Genomic DNA, 18837 nt, shown 5'->3' on the forward strand with positions numbered 1-18837 from the left:
CTCTGTCACAAAAGACTTTTAATGGCCTCCTACATATGCTTCTTTTGTTCATCAGTCCTGTTAGAGTTGAAGAAACTAGAATAACTTATCAGACGTGATAAGGAATGGCACAGGTACAACAGGTTAACCTGGCAGGTGGTCCAGGAATTAAGTGTCACAAAATAATCACTTCACAGAAGGCCCACAAATCTGGAGACACAGCCCCTCCCCGTCCCCTCATCCCGATATTCCCCCCATGCAGGCCCCCCAGCGGTAGGAGGCGGCAGGTGCCACCGTGTCCGCAGCCAGGACCGAACACAGAGCAGAGCAGTCCGGGATGCGTGTGCCCACATGATTCCTAATCCTTTTGCTGACCTGCACCGCAGGCCTGAGACTGTGAGGCACCTGCCGCTGCTTTGCCGCCACCTACCCACATCCCCCGTGGCCTCTGCAATGGTCCCTGTGAGGCGGGCAGAGCCTGGCACCAGCCCCATTTTACACACTGAGGCCAGTGAGGTCCCAATGGCACATTCAGACCCCACACAAAACACCAAAACAAGCACTCCTTGTCTTGTGCCGTGCAAGTGGCTGTGTCCTGAGTGTCCCATTTTCACCTGGAATGCCCTGGGGGCGGGGAGGGCCCTGGCAGGATTTTGTGCCAAGGGCTGGTTCGGGTCTCACCACAATGTTCACCTGCGGTGAGCTAGGGTGAGAGGCTCAGGCAGAGAGGATGTGAGGGGCGCCGGTGGGGGGGGGGGGGCAACCTCTCTTTGGGCCTAAGAGCCTCCTATTACCCAAACACAGGGCCGTCCACAAGCTAGGGACACTTGCCAATGAAAAGGCCCCTGCAGGATCCTGCCTCAAAGCCGGGACTCCGTCATAAAATCCTCCCTCCATGTGTGTTCCTGAGCCCGCATCGCTCACAGCTGGCTGCAGGGAGAGCCGAATCTTGCCTCTGGCTGCTTCTCCCATCACACTCCTGTCGTCCCACAGGCCTGCATCCGGGAAGCCGGTGCCACCCAGGGGTGCAGGTGCAGCCCCTCCTTGCTCCCTGGCCCCCTGTGCTGCAGGGCCAGTATCAGGGCCAAGACCCTTCCTTACCGAGCACCCTGCCCAAATCAAAACCAGGCCCGGCTTCAGGGTGGGATGGCTGGGAAACCATCGTAGGGGTGCCCTCAAGTGCTTGGGCCTGGGCCTGTGACCCAAGTTCCAGCACAAAGCTCCTTTGGACTGTGATGCCACAGCCATGCCAACGGGCAGAGCGAGAAGAGAAGCCAGGCTCGCGTCAAACCTCACAATGGGGTTTCCAAGGCTTTTTTTCCTCAAAAGCCAGTCTGCAAGGGAAGCCTCAGTAATGGAGAGAGAGAGAAATGCAGAGAAGTGGGAACAGGGGTCGGGGGAGGCCTGGAGACCTCCCATCTGCCCCCACCCTCCTCTTCCCAGCAGAGCAGCTCCTTGACAAGGCTCTGTGGGCTCCCAAGCACTCCACAGCACCTGCTGGGAAACCACGGGGTCAGGGGCTGCAGACCGGGGGTCCAGGGACCTGTGCTTGGACTGTCCTTTTGGGGGGACAAGGCCACTGGGCAGTGACCTTGCAGGGGATGGGGTCCTGTCCCTGAGGTGGGAAGGCAGAAGGGACATGGAGCCACCTAAACCCAGAGGGCCAGATGCTGGCCCCGTGACAGGCTGTGGGAGGGGCAGGGGTGTCTGTTTGGTCCTCACTGAGTTTAAAAAGCAAGCCACCAGAGCAAGCCCAGTCCTGTGTCCATGAGACAAAGAGCTCGCGATGAGGGCCTGGCCCTCCTGGGGCTGGACGGGCTGGGCACAAGGCCTAGGGTGTCCCTGGGCCTGAAGCTCTCCCAGGTGTCACCCAGTGTCCATGGCGCCTCCTGCTGATCCCAGGTGGGGCCTGACACTCTGAAAAAAAGGAGCAGGCAACTTCTATCTCCCTCGCCCTTGACTGCTCTGAAGGAGTGTGGAGTGGCGGGCAGAGTCCCTGGGCCTGAGGGCGTGGCTCTCCCATGCCAGACCCTCTGTGGGGTCTGCAAGGTGAGAGATGCGGGTGACACGGGCCTGGGATGGCCCAACGTACTGTCCTCCCCTACTGCTGACAATATCCACATCTTCTGTCCTGCCCGCTGAGATGGCTGTCCTTGGACATGGAATTCCTTAACAGGGTCTAAACGTCCCTCTCACCTGGGTCACCAAAGCCAGGTGGCTAGAAGGGGGCGTGGCTGGGTGACAGGGCCCCGCTGTGCAGCCATGTGCAACCGACCGACAGAGCACCAATGACCAACTTCCTCTTGGCTGGGCCCCACAATGCCTTGAGGAAGGGATCACTGTCCCATTTTACAGTTGGGAAAACTGAGCCCAAGAGGTGTATTAACATGCTCCAGGCCACCCACAGAGGCAGCAGCAGGGGCTTCCAGCGTAGTACTCCTCCCACAGCACCCTGTGGGGACCTGCCACCCTCCCAGCTGGGCCCGCTGTGCAGGTGAGCCCACTCTAATCTGGGCTTTGCAGCTGAGGACGCCCATAGGGTGCAAATAACTCGGCCCTTGTCTTCAGGGAGCCGACCATGCCTCTGTTGGCTGGGGTGCTAAGGCAGCGCAGCTGGCACCGTGCTCAGTGCACTGTACCCGGGGCATGCCCCTCCCCCCCGATTGGTCTGGATGCACTACCCACACCGCACTGTGTGGTTGGCATGGGAACAGACTGCCGTGGGCTGGTGCTTGGCGAGTCCTCAGTTCCACTCCAAGGCCTCACAGGACAGGCTGACTACAGAATGGATACGGCACCCCAAAGGTCACGTTTGGGGGTTACAGAGGGGGACAGGGGATGGGGTCTGGCACCCGACCAGAAGCCTGGAGATACGGGGCCCTCCTCTTCAGAGAGGCGCCAGAGGGGGTGCTGCAGCCTGAGTGTCCCACACGGTCACGGACAGCGCTTGGCCAAGGGCAAGTGGCACCGACGTCCAGCCACACAGCAAGCTGTGCATTCCGGTGTGGGTCTGAGTCCACCAGGAAGGGGCCCGGTTGTCTAATTCACATCAAGGCACTGTGGGGGCCAGCAGCAGCAGCCAGGGAGCCCAGGAGACAGGACATCCCCTCAGCAATGTTCTGGGCTGTGAGCTTCCTGAGGGCAGGGGCCAGGACAGCCCTGTCTCTGCAGCTTCGACGCTGGGCACAGGGCAGGGGCGTCCTCGGAAGAACATGGTGAGGCTGAGTCCAGTTAAACTTGGCCATTGACCTTGTGCAGTCTAGGCTCAAAGGGCCAAGGACAGACAGGGCTCGGAGAGTGGCTGGCAGCTGGAGACATTTCAGTGAAATGCTGGGATGAACCAGAAGGGGTGGCAATGACGAAGAAGCTCGAGGCCAGCCTGATGAAGCTTCTGTATACCTACATCAGGGATGGGGGATGAGGGCTGCAGGGGACTGGTCACCCCACATGCTACAGGGCCTTGCCATTGGCCCCAGAGGAAGACGCTGGAGAGTACGCTTGCCGTGTGCCATCCAGCATGTATTCCATCAACTCTACGAGGGTCCTTCAACAAGTGATGGGAAAATGGAATTCAAAGGTTAAGTTTATTGGTGCAAAAAAAATATTGAGATCCATGCATAGTTTTTTTTTCATAATACACATTTTCCATGAACTTCTTGAAGACCCCTCGTACAGCTGCCCAGAGGAGGTGCAAACTGCCCAGCAAGCTCTGGTAGGGGCTGGGCCCCAGGACTGGCCATGGAGGGGCGCCACTGTCCCAAGATGACTTGGTTCTGACCCGGGTTGAATATGCACAAGATTCGGCAGGGGCAGAGGCCGAGCCTGGGAACTGAGCCATTTCGGGACAGCAGTGGTTGCAAAGCCCAGCTCCGGAGGCACCGGCCCTTAAAGGGTAAGGGTCCACCCTGCGGAGAAGCACGGTGGTCTCCCTTCTCACGCCAGGAGGGGATGGAGATGAAGGAGAGCAGATGCCGAGGGGCGTCCTTGTCCCGCTAGGCAACCTAGTCATGCGGTGGGCCTCGGGGTGTCCACATCTGCAGGGGACGCCCTATCACAAGCTGCCACCCAAGCCCAGCACACACAAGCCCCGCCCCTCCATAGGCCCCTCGGGCCCCAGGACAGAGCAGCTGATGCAGGCTGTGGCCTCACTGGACATCAGAGAAGCCCCCCACCCCACAGCGTGCGCTCCCCATGGGCCTGATGGCCTTCCCAGGCCTAGAGGCCAGGGGAGTGGTCACATGCTCTGGAGGCTCTGGCCACCTCTGAGGCCCAGCCAGGGGCTCTGACTGCTGCCCACAGCCAGGAGGGCCCTCTTGTGATCATCTGGTCAACTGCTTGGCTTTCCAGGTAGGAACTGAGGCCCAGAGAGGGGAAGGAACTCGCCGTGGGTCACACAGCACATTAGCATTGAATGCCAGATGAGAAAGATGTCTTGGAACACCTTCTTCTCCCTCACCACGTGGGGAGCAGCAGCCAGCAGGTGGCAACTGCTGGGCCCTCACGCTCGCCAAGGACAGAAGGGGTTCCTTGCTCCCCAGCAGCCTCCTCTTTGGGTGAGTGCCTCTCGGTGGGCACTGCCACCTTCTGGGAAGGAACCCCTGGTCCTCGGGCAGGGTGTCCTCAGGCACTTGCACCCGGGCTGCAGGGCCAGCCCAGCCCAGGCGGGAGGTCTGCAGGGGGAAGCAGGAGAACACGCTGGCAGCATCGGCGGCAGCGGGCTGGCGGGGTCGGGGCCAGCCGCCCCTGGACCTCCAGCCTTGCCTCCTGTGTGATCGCCTTAAATCCTCAGAGGCAGGAGCACAGGACAGACTTTAGTCTTCCCATCCCCACCTCCCAAAGCCTCCCTCCTTGGCCAGGGGTGGGTGTCTGCGAAAGAGCCCCTCCCCTTCCATGCACAAATACAGACAGGTGCACCACATCAAATACAGGCTAGCGACGCCGCCACGCCCCCCGCCAGGCTACAGTCCACTCGGCTAGCTCACACGGCCTGCCTTGGTCTAGAGAGGCTGCTGGTAGCGAAGTCAGACCAGTTGCTCTTCTCCACTCCTGGGGCCTAGGAACCTTCACCAAAGTCAAAGGGGCAGGGGGAAGAGCAGGGGAGGTCTTTGGCGCTCCAAACCGCACAAAGGCATGGCCAATCCATCAGGGGGGTCTGGCCTTGCAGCCAGGAGAGGGTGGCCTTCAAGGTGGCCGTCCTCTCGCTGCCAGAACTGCGCTAACCACCTGGGACTGTGCTCGTGGTCTCCCGCATCCGGGGCCCGCAAGCCCACCCCGTGTCCTCCTGCCCGCCCCCGCCGCCCCCTTCCTCTCCCCCATCTCCGGCCACCCCGAGGCCAGAGGCGGCCTTTCTGGGATGAGGAGCGGGCCAGGCGGAGAGCTGAGTGGGCAGAGGAGGTGAAGGGCGCACCGGGTCCGGTCGGCGTGGTGACGCAGGCCCTGTCGGCATGGTGACGCAGGCCCGGTTCTGAGGCCCAGGAAGACCACTGGGCCCCCCCAGGGAGAAAGTGGAAGAACAAGGGGGCGGGGCTTGGGGTGGGGACACCAGAACAGGAAGTAGACGAAGAAGCATCCTAGTGCCTGAGACCTGGAGCCGCCCCGGGAGGGCCGGCCCCAGCCTATCTGTGGTTGAGCCGCGGGGAGCCTGTAACGTCATCCTCTTCCTCCTTGTCGTCCTTCATGCCCTTCAGTCTCTGGCGGGCAAAGTCCTCAAACACAATGTCGTCATCACTGGGGGAGAGACGGGAAAAATGCGGCGTGTTTGCAGGGGCGTGAGAGCCAGCTGCTCTGGGTCCCTGGAACCTCTGGCCTCCGGGGCTGACCCTGGGCAGGAAGGCCAGCCTGGCTGGCCCATCTGGATGCCCACCGGTGGCAGTGGGGGTGGTCACACGTGGACTAGAGCGGCTGGGGGCAGGAAGCTAAGAGCCAGAAAAGCGACCCAGTTCTCGGGGGCCTGGCCACGTGCCTCAGTGCCCAGAGAAGAAAGGATCTCCAGGTCGGAGGCCAGGCCCCAGGAGTTTCACTCCTATTCTCAACCCCACCAAGACCCAAGAAACCCCACCCACCAAAAACCCGGCCAGGGGAGGCATGCCTGGCTCTGGCCCGGAAGAAGTGGGCTTGGCTTACTGCACGAGACAGCCTCAAAGGGCTTGCGGCAGGCTCACAGTCCATCCTGAGCCATCCAGAGCTGGCGCGGGGCGTGGGAGGGGGAGGCCTGACTGGGGCTGCAGGGCTAAAGGCCACATCTATGAAAGCAGGCTCTCTCCTACCCTAAAATCTGTCTACTCGGGACCCCACGGGAGCCACCAAAGCTCCCTGCCCCACATCCTGCCGCCAACATGTGGGGCATCCCGGTGGGGAGACTGGACACCCCACATGCCAGAATCCTCCTGGGGGACAGGAGCTGGAGGGAGAAAACCACCTGGGGGTGGTTCTCGCTGTCCGGGACCACATGGCACACCCCATGGGTCAGTCCTCCAGTCCCAGACCCTGGCCCGCCCCGCAGCCTGATTCCATTGGTGGGGTGGGGTGTGGGCGGGGCCCCGAGCCAGCCCTGTGTGAGACGAGCAGGCGCAGGCGCTGTGGACGGACGGACGGACGGACGGGTGGACGGACGTGCAAGGACAAGGAAGGAAGACAAACCCCACCAAGGCAGGAGGAAGAGGAACAGGCACGAGGGTCCTTCAAGTCACATGCAGGCAAGCGGGTTGCTGAGGAGGCGAGCAGAGGCGGCTCTCAGCTGATGGGGTTAGACCACCTGCTCCTCAGGGTTAATAAGCGTATATGCAAATGACCTCTCCGCCCCCCCCCGGCCCCGCCCTGCCCCGCAACCCCCCAGACCCCAGCAGGCAGGGTTCCGCTTACTTTGTGTCAAGTTCTATGAGATTGGTATCTACCGGCGTCTCGTTCTCTGGAACTGAACACAGGGCAGGGGGCGCCCAGGGGTTAGTGCGTGGGGAGACATGGAGGTGAGTGGGCACAGCCCTCCACCCCGGGACTGCCAGGCTCAGTAGGGGAGGGTCAGGGAAGAAGGGGAACGTGGAAAAGGGGGCCTGCCAATCATCTAAGGCCATGGAAGGGCCCTGAGTGGCCACAGGAGCAGGGCAACCTCGGGGTACTGGCTCCAGCTCACTTCAGTGCACTGCCTAGCATGCGAACCTCCCACTAACTCTGACCTCGCTGAACTTGAGCTGTGTTTCAAAATGGAGTTAATATCAATGAACAATCGGGCGCCTCCAGGAATGGTATGCTGGGGGTGGGGGGGCTCTCGTCCACGCAGCCCTTCCCCCTAGTGCGCACAGGACCCAGCCCAGGCCTTGCTCCCCCACGGAGAAGACAGTGAGGGCCAGCTGTGTCCCACTGGGGCCCACGGCAGACGGGAGTTGTGGGACCCACGGGAGATCCTGGGGAGCTGGGGAGAGGGTGCACCAGGCTGAGGCTGACCTGGAGGGAGAGGTGCGGCAGGCAGGGGAGGAGGGAGTGGGCCCCCTGAAACCCTCACGGCAAGGACCCTCCCAGTCCTGCTCACCTTCCCGATGTGGGGGCTCCTCTTTGGGCTTGGGGTGCATCAGGGTGAAGGGCAGCTCCACGGCCACGTCACTGAAACAGAGAGCCAGGCCTGCTGAGCCCAGGCCTCAGCGGGAGGGCTGCGGAGGGCTCTCTGGCCCTCACTCTGCACTCTCCAAGATGGAGATCTTTCTAGGGGAGGAATGTAGGAGACCTCCTCCCCTGTCCCTGATGGAAACAGAACTTCCCCTTCCTGGATCAGGGCCCCCGGACACGGGGGCACGACTGCCCAGGCCAGTGCACACCATGGCCACTGGGGGCCCTGCAGGTGCCCTGAGCCCCGCCCATCTCAGACGGCCACAGCCACCTCGGCCCTTCCCAACTCCTGGCTGGGAGTGTGCCCACCCCTCCCAGCACCTAAAACAGTGCCCAGCTGACCCTGGATACCTGCCACCTGCAGGAGGCACGGCTAGAGGTACATTTTACCAGTGTCGGGTCAGCTGGGACCCAGGGCCCAAGGCTGTCCACACAGGTTTGTGGTGAATGGGAGGCATCAGCCACCGGCCAGGGCTTTGGACTTGACCTTCTCTGCCGGGTCCCTGCGGGGCAGGACAGGGAGGGCAGAGATTTCCACGGCACTGACTCGGCCAAGGACTCTCCTGGGCACTTTCCATAAAGCAACTCGTTGAATCCTCACAACAACTGTATCATTGCCCCCAATGTATGGGTGGAGAAACTGAGGCACAAGGAGATGAAAGCATCCTGCCCAAGGCTACACAGCTATTCATGGGGAGTGACAGAGGATTCTGGCTCCAGGGCCACACCCTTCAGCACTGTGTGACAGCAGCGGCCTGAAGCCATCTTGGAGCAACACCCTTCACCCTGGGATCTCCATCCCGACCCTGACCCATGGGCACCTCCAGGGTCCGGCTGGGGAGTGGAGCAGTCAGGGGCGTAGGCTGAGCTGAGAGTGGATCCCGCCAGCCCCGCCACTCACTGGCACAGCACTGGGGTCCGGAAACCTCTGCTGAACTCAACCGAACAGAGCTGAATGACTTTCCTCTCACACTGGACTAAGTATTCTTGGGATGCTTGGCCAGGGATGCTTGGCCAGGGAGAAGCCAGGGCGTGCATCTTAGGAGGGTGGGTCTATCCGGCTGGCACCCAGGCCATCTCATGCACAAATGTGGCTCCCCGAAGGGCCTCTCCTTGGCTCACCAGCGGGCAAGTCGGGAAGTCACAAAGCCTGCACTTCTAAATACCCTGTAATCCAGTAGCTCGGGAATTCAGTGATTTGCTGCTGGCGAGAGCTGAGGACTAGCAGGGCGCAGCTTCCTGAGTAGATACTGTGTCTTTCTCGAGAGCATTCTGGCATCAGCACGCACCTGACCTTGGCCATCTGAAACGGCCACTAAGGGTCCTTCCAACCCAGCGCCCCATGCCCCTGCTCCATGGGGTATCTGGGCCCTGCAGGAAGGTAATCAACCAGGCCAAAGCGAGGGACATTACCTGGACGCAAGATCTCCCAGCAGGCTGGGTGGGTCAGAGGAGGCAGGAGGAGTGGTCAGGAGAGTTGAGAGAGGAAAAAACAGAAAGCACATTCATTCACCACCTCTGCTGCCCCTCAGACAGAGCAGACCCTGGGACATACACGCCCCCCTCCCCTGGGGGCGCACTGCCAAGCTCAGCAGGCCCTTTCCTTCGGAAAGCAGGTGCACACGTGAGCTCCGGGGCCGCCACGGTGGCACAGGGCGCCAAGCCGCTGCCTGCGATGCGACATCCCACACCGGAGGCACAGGTCTGAGTCCCGCCCAGCTCCGTGCTAACACGCCTGGGAGGCAGCAGGTGATGGCCCAAGTAATGTGGGAGACCGGATAGAGTTCCAGGCTCCTGGCTTCAGCCTGGCCCAGAGCTGGCTGTTGATGCCATTTGGAGAGTGAACAGGGGGTGGAAGATCTCCTCCCTCCCCCTGCAAAAAAAAAAAAAACCCACTCCAGTGCTGCCTGCCCTGCCTGTGGTTCACCAGGAGCACTGCACAGGAGACGCCATGTCTAATGGATTTAGCTTTTCTTTTCTCTTTTAAGCTTTTATTCATTTATCCGGGAGGCAGAGACACAGAGAAAACTCCCATCCGCTGGTTCGCTCCCCACTGAACTGCAACAGCGAGGGCAGCCGAAGCCAGGAGCCAGGAACCCAATCCAGGCTGCCTGTGTGAGTGGCAGGAAGCCAGCTCTCTGAGCCACACCGCCGCCTCCCAGGGTCCCCATCAGCAGGAAACCAGCGCCAGGCCTCAAACGCAGGTGCTGTGGCACGGGCATCCTCAACCCGCTGCACACCTGCCCCTACACGGCTGTTCAACCTCGCTACAGACACTCCTAAACTAAGTCAGAACAAGTTCTCTGACCCGTGAGAAATCCCGGTTCCGGTGTATAACACGTCCGTCCAGGACGTGGGGAGAGGGGAGGGCTGCTCTGAGTCCCCACTGACGAACTCTGCTCGGGGCAAGGAAGCACCTGGTCCCCGGCTGTGACCCCGACACCCAGGCCGCACCCTGACCTTCATGGGGGTGGCAAACTGTGGGCCTCAGCTTCCTGCCCTGTAAAACGGGAAAGCCAGGCCAGCCAGCAAACCCCCAATCTGCCTGAGTCCCTTGGGCTATGTCCCCAGCGGGAGTGGGGTGGGTGCTGCACTGCAAGGTGGGTGAGGGGCTCAGTCCCCCCGGGACCCCCAGCATGGATGTCCTCCCCTGGGGCCCTGGCCGACCCTCAGTGCACGCTCCAGACACAAAGAGGAGGGTGAGGATGGGGAGGAGGAAGAGAAGGGACAGGAAGCCTCGTGCCCAATCCTGCTGCGAACGAGAAGATGGACCGGAAGGCAGGGGAGGGGGGCGGGGGCTGTGGGCGCGGACGGCCCCTGGGTGCCCTCAGGCTCAGCTCCCGCACTCACCCGCCCCGTGACACCACCAGCTTGACTTTCACTTTGTAGGAGACGATGATGCCCAGGATCTCGCGGTTGGCCCCTTCCCGCATCCTGTGGGCGACAGGGGAAGCTGGCTGGGAGGCCGATGTGGGTGTGCGGCAGTAGGGGCAGCGGCCACCGTGTCCCACGGGCCTCCCTCCCCTGGCCGCAGCCCTGCTCCTCCCACCCTCCAGGGAGCCAGCGGCCACGGGGGCCAGGGGCCAGGGCTCAGGGAAGGCCTTCTGGGAGACCTGGAGGATGGCGGGAGTGGGGGGTGGGGGGCAGGGGCAGGGAGCAGGCAGGTCAGCGGGCAGTCCAGGCGGGGGTGGTGAGGACACAGTGTAGCCAGAGCCAAGGGACCACATTCAGAGTGGACCAAAGTCCCCAAGGGAGGGTGGCATGACTGCTTCTCCCGCAGGGCCTTACCAGAGCAGAGAGGCCTGGAGAATCAGAGGGACAGGGGCAGCCACGTGGTCCTGGGGCAGCCCACACCTCGTGTGGCCCAGCTCGCCACCCCACCCCTCCTGTCCACCCTCTGCCGCCAGGGCCCTTCCAGGCGCCACTGCCTTCCTCCCAGCCTTGCGGGTCAGCAGCTGCCACCTCTTACAGGAAGCCTTTCTAGGTTGCCTCCCCCCGAGTGACTGACAGAGCAAGGCAAGTGGATCTAGCAGTCTGGGGGACAGCCTCCCTGACAGGTCGAGCTCCTAAGGGCAGCCCAAGCTCTGTCCTCACACTGGCGCACGGCAGGCGTGGGGGTGGGGGGCAGGGCCTCACAGGGTGCTGGAGGCCAGGTTCGTGTCCTCGTGCTTGAGCTTCCCATCCAGGGCGAGGCCCCGCTTCTCTCGGTTGTTGGCCAAGAAGGGGGTGAGCGTGTAGACCTTGCAGAACGTTGAGCTGGGCGCCACAGTGTCGCTGGGAGGAAGAGAGGCAGGTGTGGACTCGTTCCCCCTCCCCCTGCCAGGACACCCAGCCTGGCCCCACCCCGGGCAGGCAGACCACTGCCCCACGACATACACGGTCCAGCCGGGTACACTGCACTAAAAGCCACCGCACACACCCCGCACCCGCCACCTCGGTCTATGGTCTACACCGAGGACCTGCTGGGGGCGGGCACGCGGCCTGCTGGTTAAGACACCACTCGGGACGCCGGTTTCCCTCACTGCAGGGCCTGGATTCGCAACGGGGCTCCAGCTCCTGAGCCCAGCTTCCTGCAGTGTGCACCGTGCGCCCTGGGAGGCAGCGGGGATGGCTCAGTGATGGGCGCCTGCACCGAGTTCCTGGCTGTTCCCCTCCCCTGCCTCCATCCTTGCCACCTGTGGTGGGCGTCTGGGGAGGGACCCAGCAGCCAGGAGCTCTGTCTGCCTCTTAACAGAGTACAGAAAACCCGGAGTCTGCTGCTCTGTCTGTCCTGGGTCTGTCCATCACACACAGGGCACTTAAGTGTCCCATGTTCACCTGCTTCTGCGCCAGCCGCCCTCCCCCACTGCTGCCCAGGGCCAGGCCCAGGCCCAGCTTGCGCACCGCGGCTCCGCGAGGCCAAGTGAGTGAGTCATGTGTCTGGGAGCCCAGTTCCGATGCACACATGGCCTGGGCCACCGCCACCTCTGCCTCCCGCTGTGTGTTGTGCGGGTGCTGGCACGCCCTGCACAGCCTGGGAGAGCAGGCGAGGGGCCTTCAGGAAGTCCGTGCAAAAGTGCACTCGAAGCAAACTGCGTGTGTATTTCAAACTTTCTGCACCAAAATAAACCTCTCTTTCAATTTTTTTTTTTTTTTTGACAGGCGGAGTTAGACAGTGAGAGACAAAGAGACAGAGAGAAAGGTCTTCCTTTTTCCATTGGTTCAGCCCCCAAATGGCCGCCACGGCCGGCGCGCCTCCACGATCCGATGGCAGGAGCCAGGTGCTTCTCCTGGTCTCCCATGGGGTGCAGGGCCCAAGGACTTGGGTCATCCTCCACTGCACTCCCGGGCCACAGCAGAGAGCTGGCCTGGAAGAGGAGCAGCCGGGACAGAATCCAGCGCCCCAACCAGGACTAGAACCCGGGGTGCCGGCACCGCAAGGCGGAGGATTAGCCAAGTGAGCCACAGCCAGCCTTTTAATTATGTTTTGAAAATTATTATTTGAGAAGCAGACAGAGACAGACAGAGACAGCTTCCCTCTGCCGGTCCCTCCCCTCGGGGGCCCTCGGGGGCTGAGACTAAGCCAGGAGCTGGGAACTCATCCAGGTCTCCACACCCTTGAGCCCCCGCTGCCTCCCAGGTGTGGCATCAGCAGGAAGCTGGAGCCAGGACTTGAACCCGTCCACTCATCTGTTGACTCCATTTTCCAGGAAGTGTTTGAAGTCACCCTGTGTGTTGCTCGGGCTCTGGGTCCCATCACTTTACCTCTATGCACCTGCGGCTCTGTTATTGTTGTCTTAATGAATGGTGACTGTAAGAAACAGCCAATGATAGAGCAGTGTTGGCTCTGATCAGGGCATGCTCACCCACGGGACAGGAGAAACTAGCCAAGGACTACGTGGTAATACTTTCAAAATGTTTTGAGTTGAAGAAATCCGGACTGCAATTATATGTAAACATATACAAGTGTGTGAGGTTACATAAGGCACACTGCCAAAAAAAATATTTGCAGGAACTTCTAACGGGAGCGCCTACTGCGTTTAGGTAATTAAAGATGTTTCACCTGCAGTCTCTGCTCCTGCCTTGGCACCAAGCTGGGGACGAAGTTCTGCTGCGGCCATAGCAGCCCCCCTCAAACCCAGAACTTCTCGGGGTACCCTCCCAAATGACTCCTTTCATGGGAAAAGCTGTACACCCTCTGCCTTACCCTCTTTGCCTTGGCTACCAGGAAGCTCAGTGCCAAGTCCTCCCTTCAACCTGGGTTTCTGACCTTGTATGATTCCCCCTCCCCACAGCTCCAGTCCCCTTACATTCACCAGCCTTTCTTTTGTCATTTCTGTTTTTCCGGGTCTTTCCCTCGACTAGAGAACTTTTCATGGCCTTCTGGAAGGCTCTTGCATCTCCCACCCTGCGGGGCAGGAAGGTCAGGGCCCAGGACTCCTTTCCCAACACTTCCCGTGTCCAGCACAAGGCATCCGCTCACTTACTCGGCCTCCTCCATGGCCACAGGGCACTTGTACTGCGCGGTGTTGAAGAGGCAGATGTCTGCGTACTGGCGCACTGCGGTAGGGGACAGCAAGGTGCGTGAGCCCTTGGGGCAGCCGGAGGGGAGACCACCTTCATCCTGCCCCCCAGTGGCGTGGCCTGAGACCCCCCCCCCTTCCCTTCCGGGACAGCTCCGCCCCAAACCCGGGACACCTAGGAGACACAGGCGACTGACAGGTGACCTGGCCAATAGAAGGCCGGAGGCACCAACAAGCACCACGCCCGCGGCTCGAAGCTGGCAGGGAGGAGGCCGCTAGCAAGGGCAGGTAGGTCCCTGGGCCATCCCTCCTCGCCCGCCCCCGACCGGGTACCCGAGATCTTGATCTTCTTCACGGTCTTGTTGGTGTTGTTGGTGACGTGGACGTTGACACTGATGGGCTCCCCGTGGTAATAGATCTGGGAAGGCGGGAGGAGAGGGTTGGCGGGGAGGCCCCCCAGACCCGGCTGTTCAGACCGCCATCCCCGGTCCTGCGGCCGCAGTGCGCTTAAGTGCAGGCGGCATGGACGCCACCACGCCCGTGAAGCTTCAGCTTCCCAGCGGGGCGCTGCCCAGACCCCGCCCAGGTGAGCAGGTGGTGGTCCTGGGCCCCAGTCCCAGTCTGGCCACTCATAACCCTGGGAACAACAGTGACCATGACAGCAGCCTGACCGTGGGCCTCAGGGTCTTTGTGTGATGAGGGCCACGGCTCAGGTCCCTGCTGGCTCAGGCTGCGGGAGGGGGTGTGGGGGTGTGGACGGTGTTCAGACCGGGGAGGGTGAGGAGGGCAGTGCCGCTCGCAGAGGGTGCCTCAGCCCGCCTCCTGTCCCAAGCACCCGCCTGCAGCTGCCCCCAAGAGCCAGAGCAGGTGCCCACAGCTCAAGGAAGGGATCAGGAAGCTGGGAGCTTGGGGCGCCCTCTCCCTCCCGTGCAGCTTGCTGCCCAGGTGTTCACTGGGGGGAGGGGTGACCCGGCCCCTCCCACTGACACTGCTCCCCTCTGCCACTCCTCCAGGCCCTGGGAGGCTTCCTCATGTTCCCAGGGGAGAGCTGAGATGGCCTGACCTGTGACCCTAGAGCTGAGGTCTGAGGTCCAAGCCCCCTGCCCACAGGCCCGCGTTCCCTACCTCCTTATCCAGGGAGGCCTCCAAGTGCAAGGGCTTGTCTGACATGAGGAACTGCCTGGTGGTCTCAGCCGTGGGCTGGGGGCCGGGCCTCTCTGGAGCATACTGAACCTTCCGGATGACCAGACGCACGGAGTTCCTGGTAGACGTGGGAGGAGGGAAAGGTGACCAGAGTCCCCCGCCCCGGGCCCCTCCTCGTGTCCCCCATAGCCCTCTTCTGCTCCGCAGACCCCCAGGCCCCATCGCCTCAGGAAGTTGACATAATCCCCCACCGCCAATTCTTTCCGTCCCAGAACCACCTGGGGCAGCTGCTTTTGGGGAAGGCACGCTGGTCTCTGTCTTATTCCCCGTATCTGCCAAGTGAACACATGCAGAGGGCCCAGGAGGAGCTGGGGTTCGGCATGGGGAGCATGCCAGGAACGAGGGGGCAATCGGTGAGAGACGGAGCCCACAGGTGACATGGGCTCAGTGAAGGGGACCCGGCTCCAGCCAGGACTTGCGGAGCTAGTGAGAGCGTGGAGACTCCATATGCTGCGGTCTCTGTGGCATGCTACACACGTGAGCACCCGTACTGCTCCCTCCCCTGGAACTGGAGAGCCAGAGCCAAGCACCCACCTCCCCTCTTATTAACTGTGCTGCTTCCCTGGGCCTCAGTTTCTACATCTGCAAAGTGGGGACAGCAGCAGACCAACCCAGTCGAGTCACCGAGAGGATTGCATTAGTCCATCACCTAGTAAGTCCTTGGACAATGGTGGCTGCACATCACTACTCCTAGTAACCCTTTGGTGTGGACTTGAGCGGTCCCGTGGGGGTGGGCTGAGCGTGGCGGCTCAGTGTTGCCTCCTCTTGCTTGCTCGGTTGAGCCCCGTCCCCCTGTCCACTGCACCCTTCCTTACCCGGCGTCAAGAGGCAAAGGGGGCAGGGAAGCAGGGAGAAAGGTCTCCCCACACCAGGACTGAGGGGGCCAGAGGGAAATGCCTGCAGTACACCCTGTGGCCACCAGGTGGCAAACACAGCCCACTAACTGGGGCGGGGGGAGCTGAAGCTTCCCATGGTGCCTCAGGAGGGAGGCCCTGGGAGGGCCGGGGTGAGGGGTCAGGGCCAGCAGGGCCAGCTGTCCGTGCTGCCAGACTGGGCTGTGCCCTCCAGGAGGAAGCTTCCTCTCTGAGGCAGGGGCTCACGTCCCCTCCCCTCATCCTGGGGGGCTCCCGTTCCTGTCCTCCTTTGCCCAGAAGCCTCTGAGACCCCCCACCACACACACACACCCCCTTCCTGCTGACCGCCTCCTCCCAGGAGGGAAATGGGCCGGCCTGGGCAGCCTGCTCCCCGTCCAACAGAACCTGCAGCCTTCCCTAAAGGCTATGTAGTCTGGAGAGCAGAGCAGGGGAAGGAGGAAGCAGCTACAGTGGTGCAAAGGAGAAAATGCTGGGGCCTGGGCCGGGGCAACTGAGGCCACCTCCCCAGGAAGCCCTCCAGGACCTGCCTTCCTTTCACATGCGCCCCCCTACACACACACACTTCCAGGGATTGTGACTTATCTCCTCTTCAGACTCTGCCCCTGCTGCCTGCCCCTCCCTCTCCCAGCAGGCAGGGCGCAGCCTCCTTACCGCTTGTGGATCTTCTCCTCCAGGTTCTCGGCGCAGAAGGCTTTGACTTCGTAGTCCACGCCACAGGCCTGCGGGCAGGGGGCACTGAGCACCGGTGCCCAGAGCTCAGCCAGCCCGCCCCTCACGTTACCAGCTTGCCGCTCCGGGTCTGACTCCCAGGTCCTCGGCCCTCCTTGGCGGCTGCCTCCTCTGCCTGCCTTCCCAATGAGCTGCTCCCCAACTCCCCCCAACACCGGGTGGCCCAAACCTCCCTGTCTGGGCTCTGCTCCTTCTTCTCCTGCTGTGGGCTGGGAGCCGTCCTCACCGAGGCAGGGGCTGGGAAGCGGCAGCAGGTGCCGGGGTGGCAGCACCGCTCGGGAGCACCTGCTGTGGGCAGAGCCCGCACAGGCGCTGGCTGGTGACCCCCGGTCCTGACCACAGGAGGGCCACATCCTACTCATCCCACTTGGCAGAAGAGAACTGGGCTCCTGCGGTACTGGCTCCTGCGGCACTTCCCCCCGAGCCTCGTCCCCATCTGGGGACAGTGGTCACACCACAGCACAGGGTCACAGGGAGGCGGTGGTAGGTGCTCAAAACACTCTGGTCCTGCAGCCAAGGAGAGGGACCCGGTGAGCCCCTGGACACCTCACTGAAGTGGGGACGGAGGCTGATTCGGCTCAGCCGTGCTGTGGCTATCCGAGGCGGGACTGGCCCAGCTCAGACCCAAGGAAGCTCCAACAAGGCAGGTGGTCCTATGGGTCCAGCACCAACCAGGGAGAAGGCCAGGACCTGGGGACAAGAGGGCCCTGGACCAGAGAGATTCCCCTGGGGTGACCTACCTTGCCCGTGTCCTCGGGCCCGGGCTGCAGTGTCACAGAGCATGGCAGGTTTGGAGGAATCTGTTCAGGAGACAGAACGAGCCACTGTCACCCGCACTCCTGCCACTCCCACACATCATCACACCAGGCCCTTGAGAGCCTGTGCCTGTCCCATCAGATGAGGGCCCCGAGGACAAGACACGTCTCCCCCATCAGACTAGAGGCTCCCGAGGACAAGCTGGGCCTCCCCATCAGACCGTGCCATGCCATGCCTCCCGCAGCCCTGTCGTCGCGGTCATAGCAGGGAAGGAGGCTTCCTTGGCGTCTGCTGCAGAGTGACGGCCCCCAAGGCTGCCTGCCCCCTGCTGCCCCCAGCCTGTGGCTAGGTCACCTTCCACAGCAACACGACTCTGCAGCTGCGACTGAGTCAAGGACCTGGGATTGTGGGGGAGGCGGTAATCCAGGTGGGAGGGGGGGAGGTGGTAATCCAGGTGGGAGAGGCAGTAATCCAGGTGGGGGAGGCAGTAATCCAGGTGGGGGGAGGCGGTAATCCAGGAACACGGCCACACCAGCACCCAGATCCAGGCCCGGCAAGACCCATATCAGACTTGCAGCTGCCAGAGCTGTGAGATCACCCACGTCAGCTGCCTTAATCGCTGTGGGTAATCGCCCGGGGCCTGCGGGGCAGTGCAGGAAACTCACATCCGCACAGAGAGACGCCCGCAGCCCGCCTGGCTCTAATGCCCACAGCATGGAATCAGCCTAGGAGCTCGGCGTTCTGGAACCCAGAATCTGGGTCTTGGAATCGGCAGGGGGCAGGGCAGGGCATTGGAGCTGGGAGGCAGGCGGGCCCAGCGATCTGGGGCCACACAGCACAGTGCTCCTTCTCTCTGCGGCCCCTGGGTTCCCCTCCCTCCTACTCAGCGGGGATCCCACAAGTAAGGAGGACGCTCTAGCAGTGACCAGAGAAGAGACAGGTACCAGGTCACGTAAGTGCCCCAGGGCCCAGCATACGTGGGACAAGTGGGTGACACGGAGCAGCTGCCCCCTTCCGCCCTTCCAGAAGGGGCCCGAGGGTGGCAGTCCCTGACCTCAAAGGTAAATGGGTAGGCGTGCTCGCCCAGCTTCTTGATGAGCCGCTCCTGCAGCCGCGTCAGGGGCTTCTTGTCCTCAGGGGCCGGCGGGAAGGACTGCACGTTGGCCACAAACAGGTCCTTGCGAAAGGTCAGGCCCAGGACGTCCAGGTCCTCCCGGCCATAGCGGAAGGCGCAGGTGAGTGTCACATAGACTGTGGGGGAGCAGGGGCCACTGAGGAGGGGCCTGGAGAGCAGCAGGGAGCCTCCCCCACCCAGAGCTCCCGCTGCAGCCCGGCGGTCACCCATCTCCCTTTGGAGAGGCCAGGACTGGGGGCCTGGAAGGGCAGCCCATGGGCTGTGTGCCTGTGGGTGTGTTGCCGGTGGCTATCTCTGTCCCACTCTTGCCTGGTTGGGGTGGGGGCACAGGGAGTGGTCTGATGGGCAGTGAGGGCTGGGGCTGGTGGGCAGGGGACAGCAGGGGAGGGCGAGCTAATGCTGGGAGGTGTCTGCCAGGCATCTCGTCCCTTCCTCCCGCTGACCCTGCAGAATCCCTTCCCCTCCCTGGGGCCCTGTCCTAACTCCTGCTCTGTCGGCATCCCCAGCCCTCACTGGTGTGAAAGGGCTGGGGCAGGAGGCCCCACTAGGGATGGGCAGG

The 18837-nt window shown here is 62.3% G+C and overlaps 1 protein-coding gene across 10 annotated transcripts in view; it reads right to left on the minus strand.

Annotated features, from left to right (window-relative positions):
* Positions 1-18837, minus strand: part of ARRB1 (arrestin beta 1) — a 72916-nt gene continuing 54079 nt past the window's right edge. For 5 of the 10 annotated variants that reach the window (XM_051850992.2, XM_051850993.2, XM_070075421.1 and 2 more), the window contains exons 5-16: positions 18198-18394; positions 17128-17187; positions 16310-16377; positions 14706-14841; positions 13914-13998; positions 13545-13617; positions 11215-11352; positions 10429-10512; positions 8992-9015; positions 7505-7575; positions 6841-6892; positions 1-5706 (exon numbers count right to left, since the gene is read on the minus strand). In XM_051850992.2, coding sequence (XP_051706952.1) covers positions 5595-5706; positions 6841-6892; positions 7505-7575; positions 8992-9015; positions 10429-10512; positions 11215-11352; positions 13545-13617; positions 13914-13998; positions 14706-14841; positions 16310-16377; positions 17128-17187; positions 18198-18394 — 1100 coding nt within the window. In that variant the 3' untranslated portion in view covers positions 1-5594. Of the gene's footprint in view, positions 5707-5727; positions 6687-6840; positions 6893-7504; positions 7576-8991; positions 9016-10428; positions 10513-11214; positions 11353-13544; positions 13618-13913; positions 13999-14705; positions 14842-16309; positions 16378-17127; positions 17188-18197; positions 18395-18837 lie in introns of those variants that run through there. The other 5 variants (XM_070075435.1, XM_070075439.1, XM_051850973.2 and 2 more) reach the window with 3 other exon arrangements.

The sequence above is a fragment of the Oryctolagus cuniculus genome, chromosome 1, assembly GCF_964237555.1.
Source record: "Oryctolagus cuniculus chromosome 1, mOryCun1.1, whole genome shotgun sequence".
Classification (NCBI taxonomy): Eukaryota; Metazoa; Chordata; class Mammalia; order Lagomorpha; family Leporidae; genus Oryctolagus; species Oryctolagus cuniculus.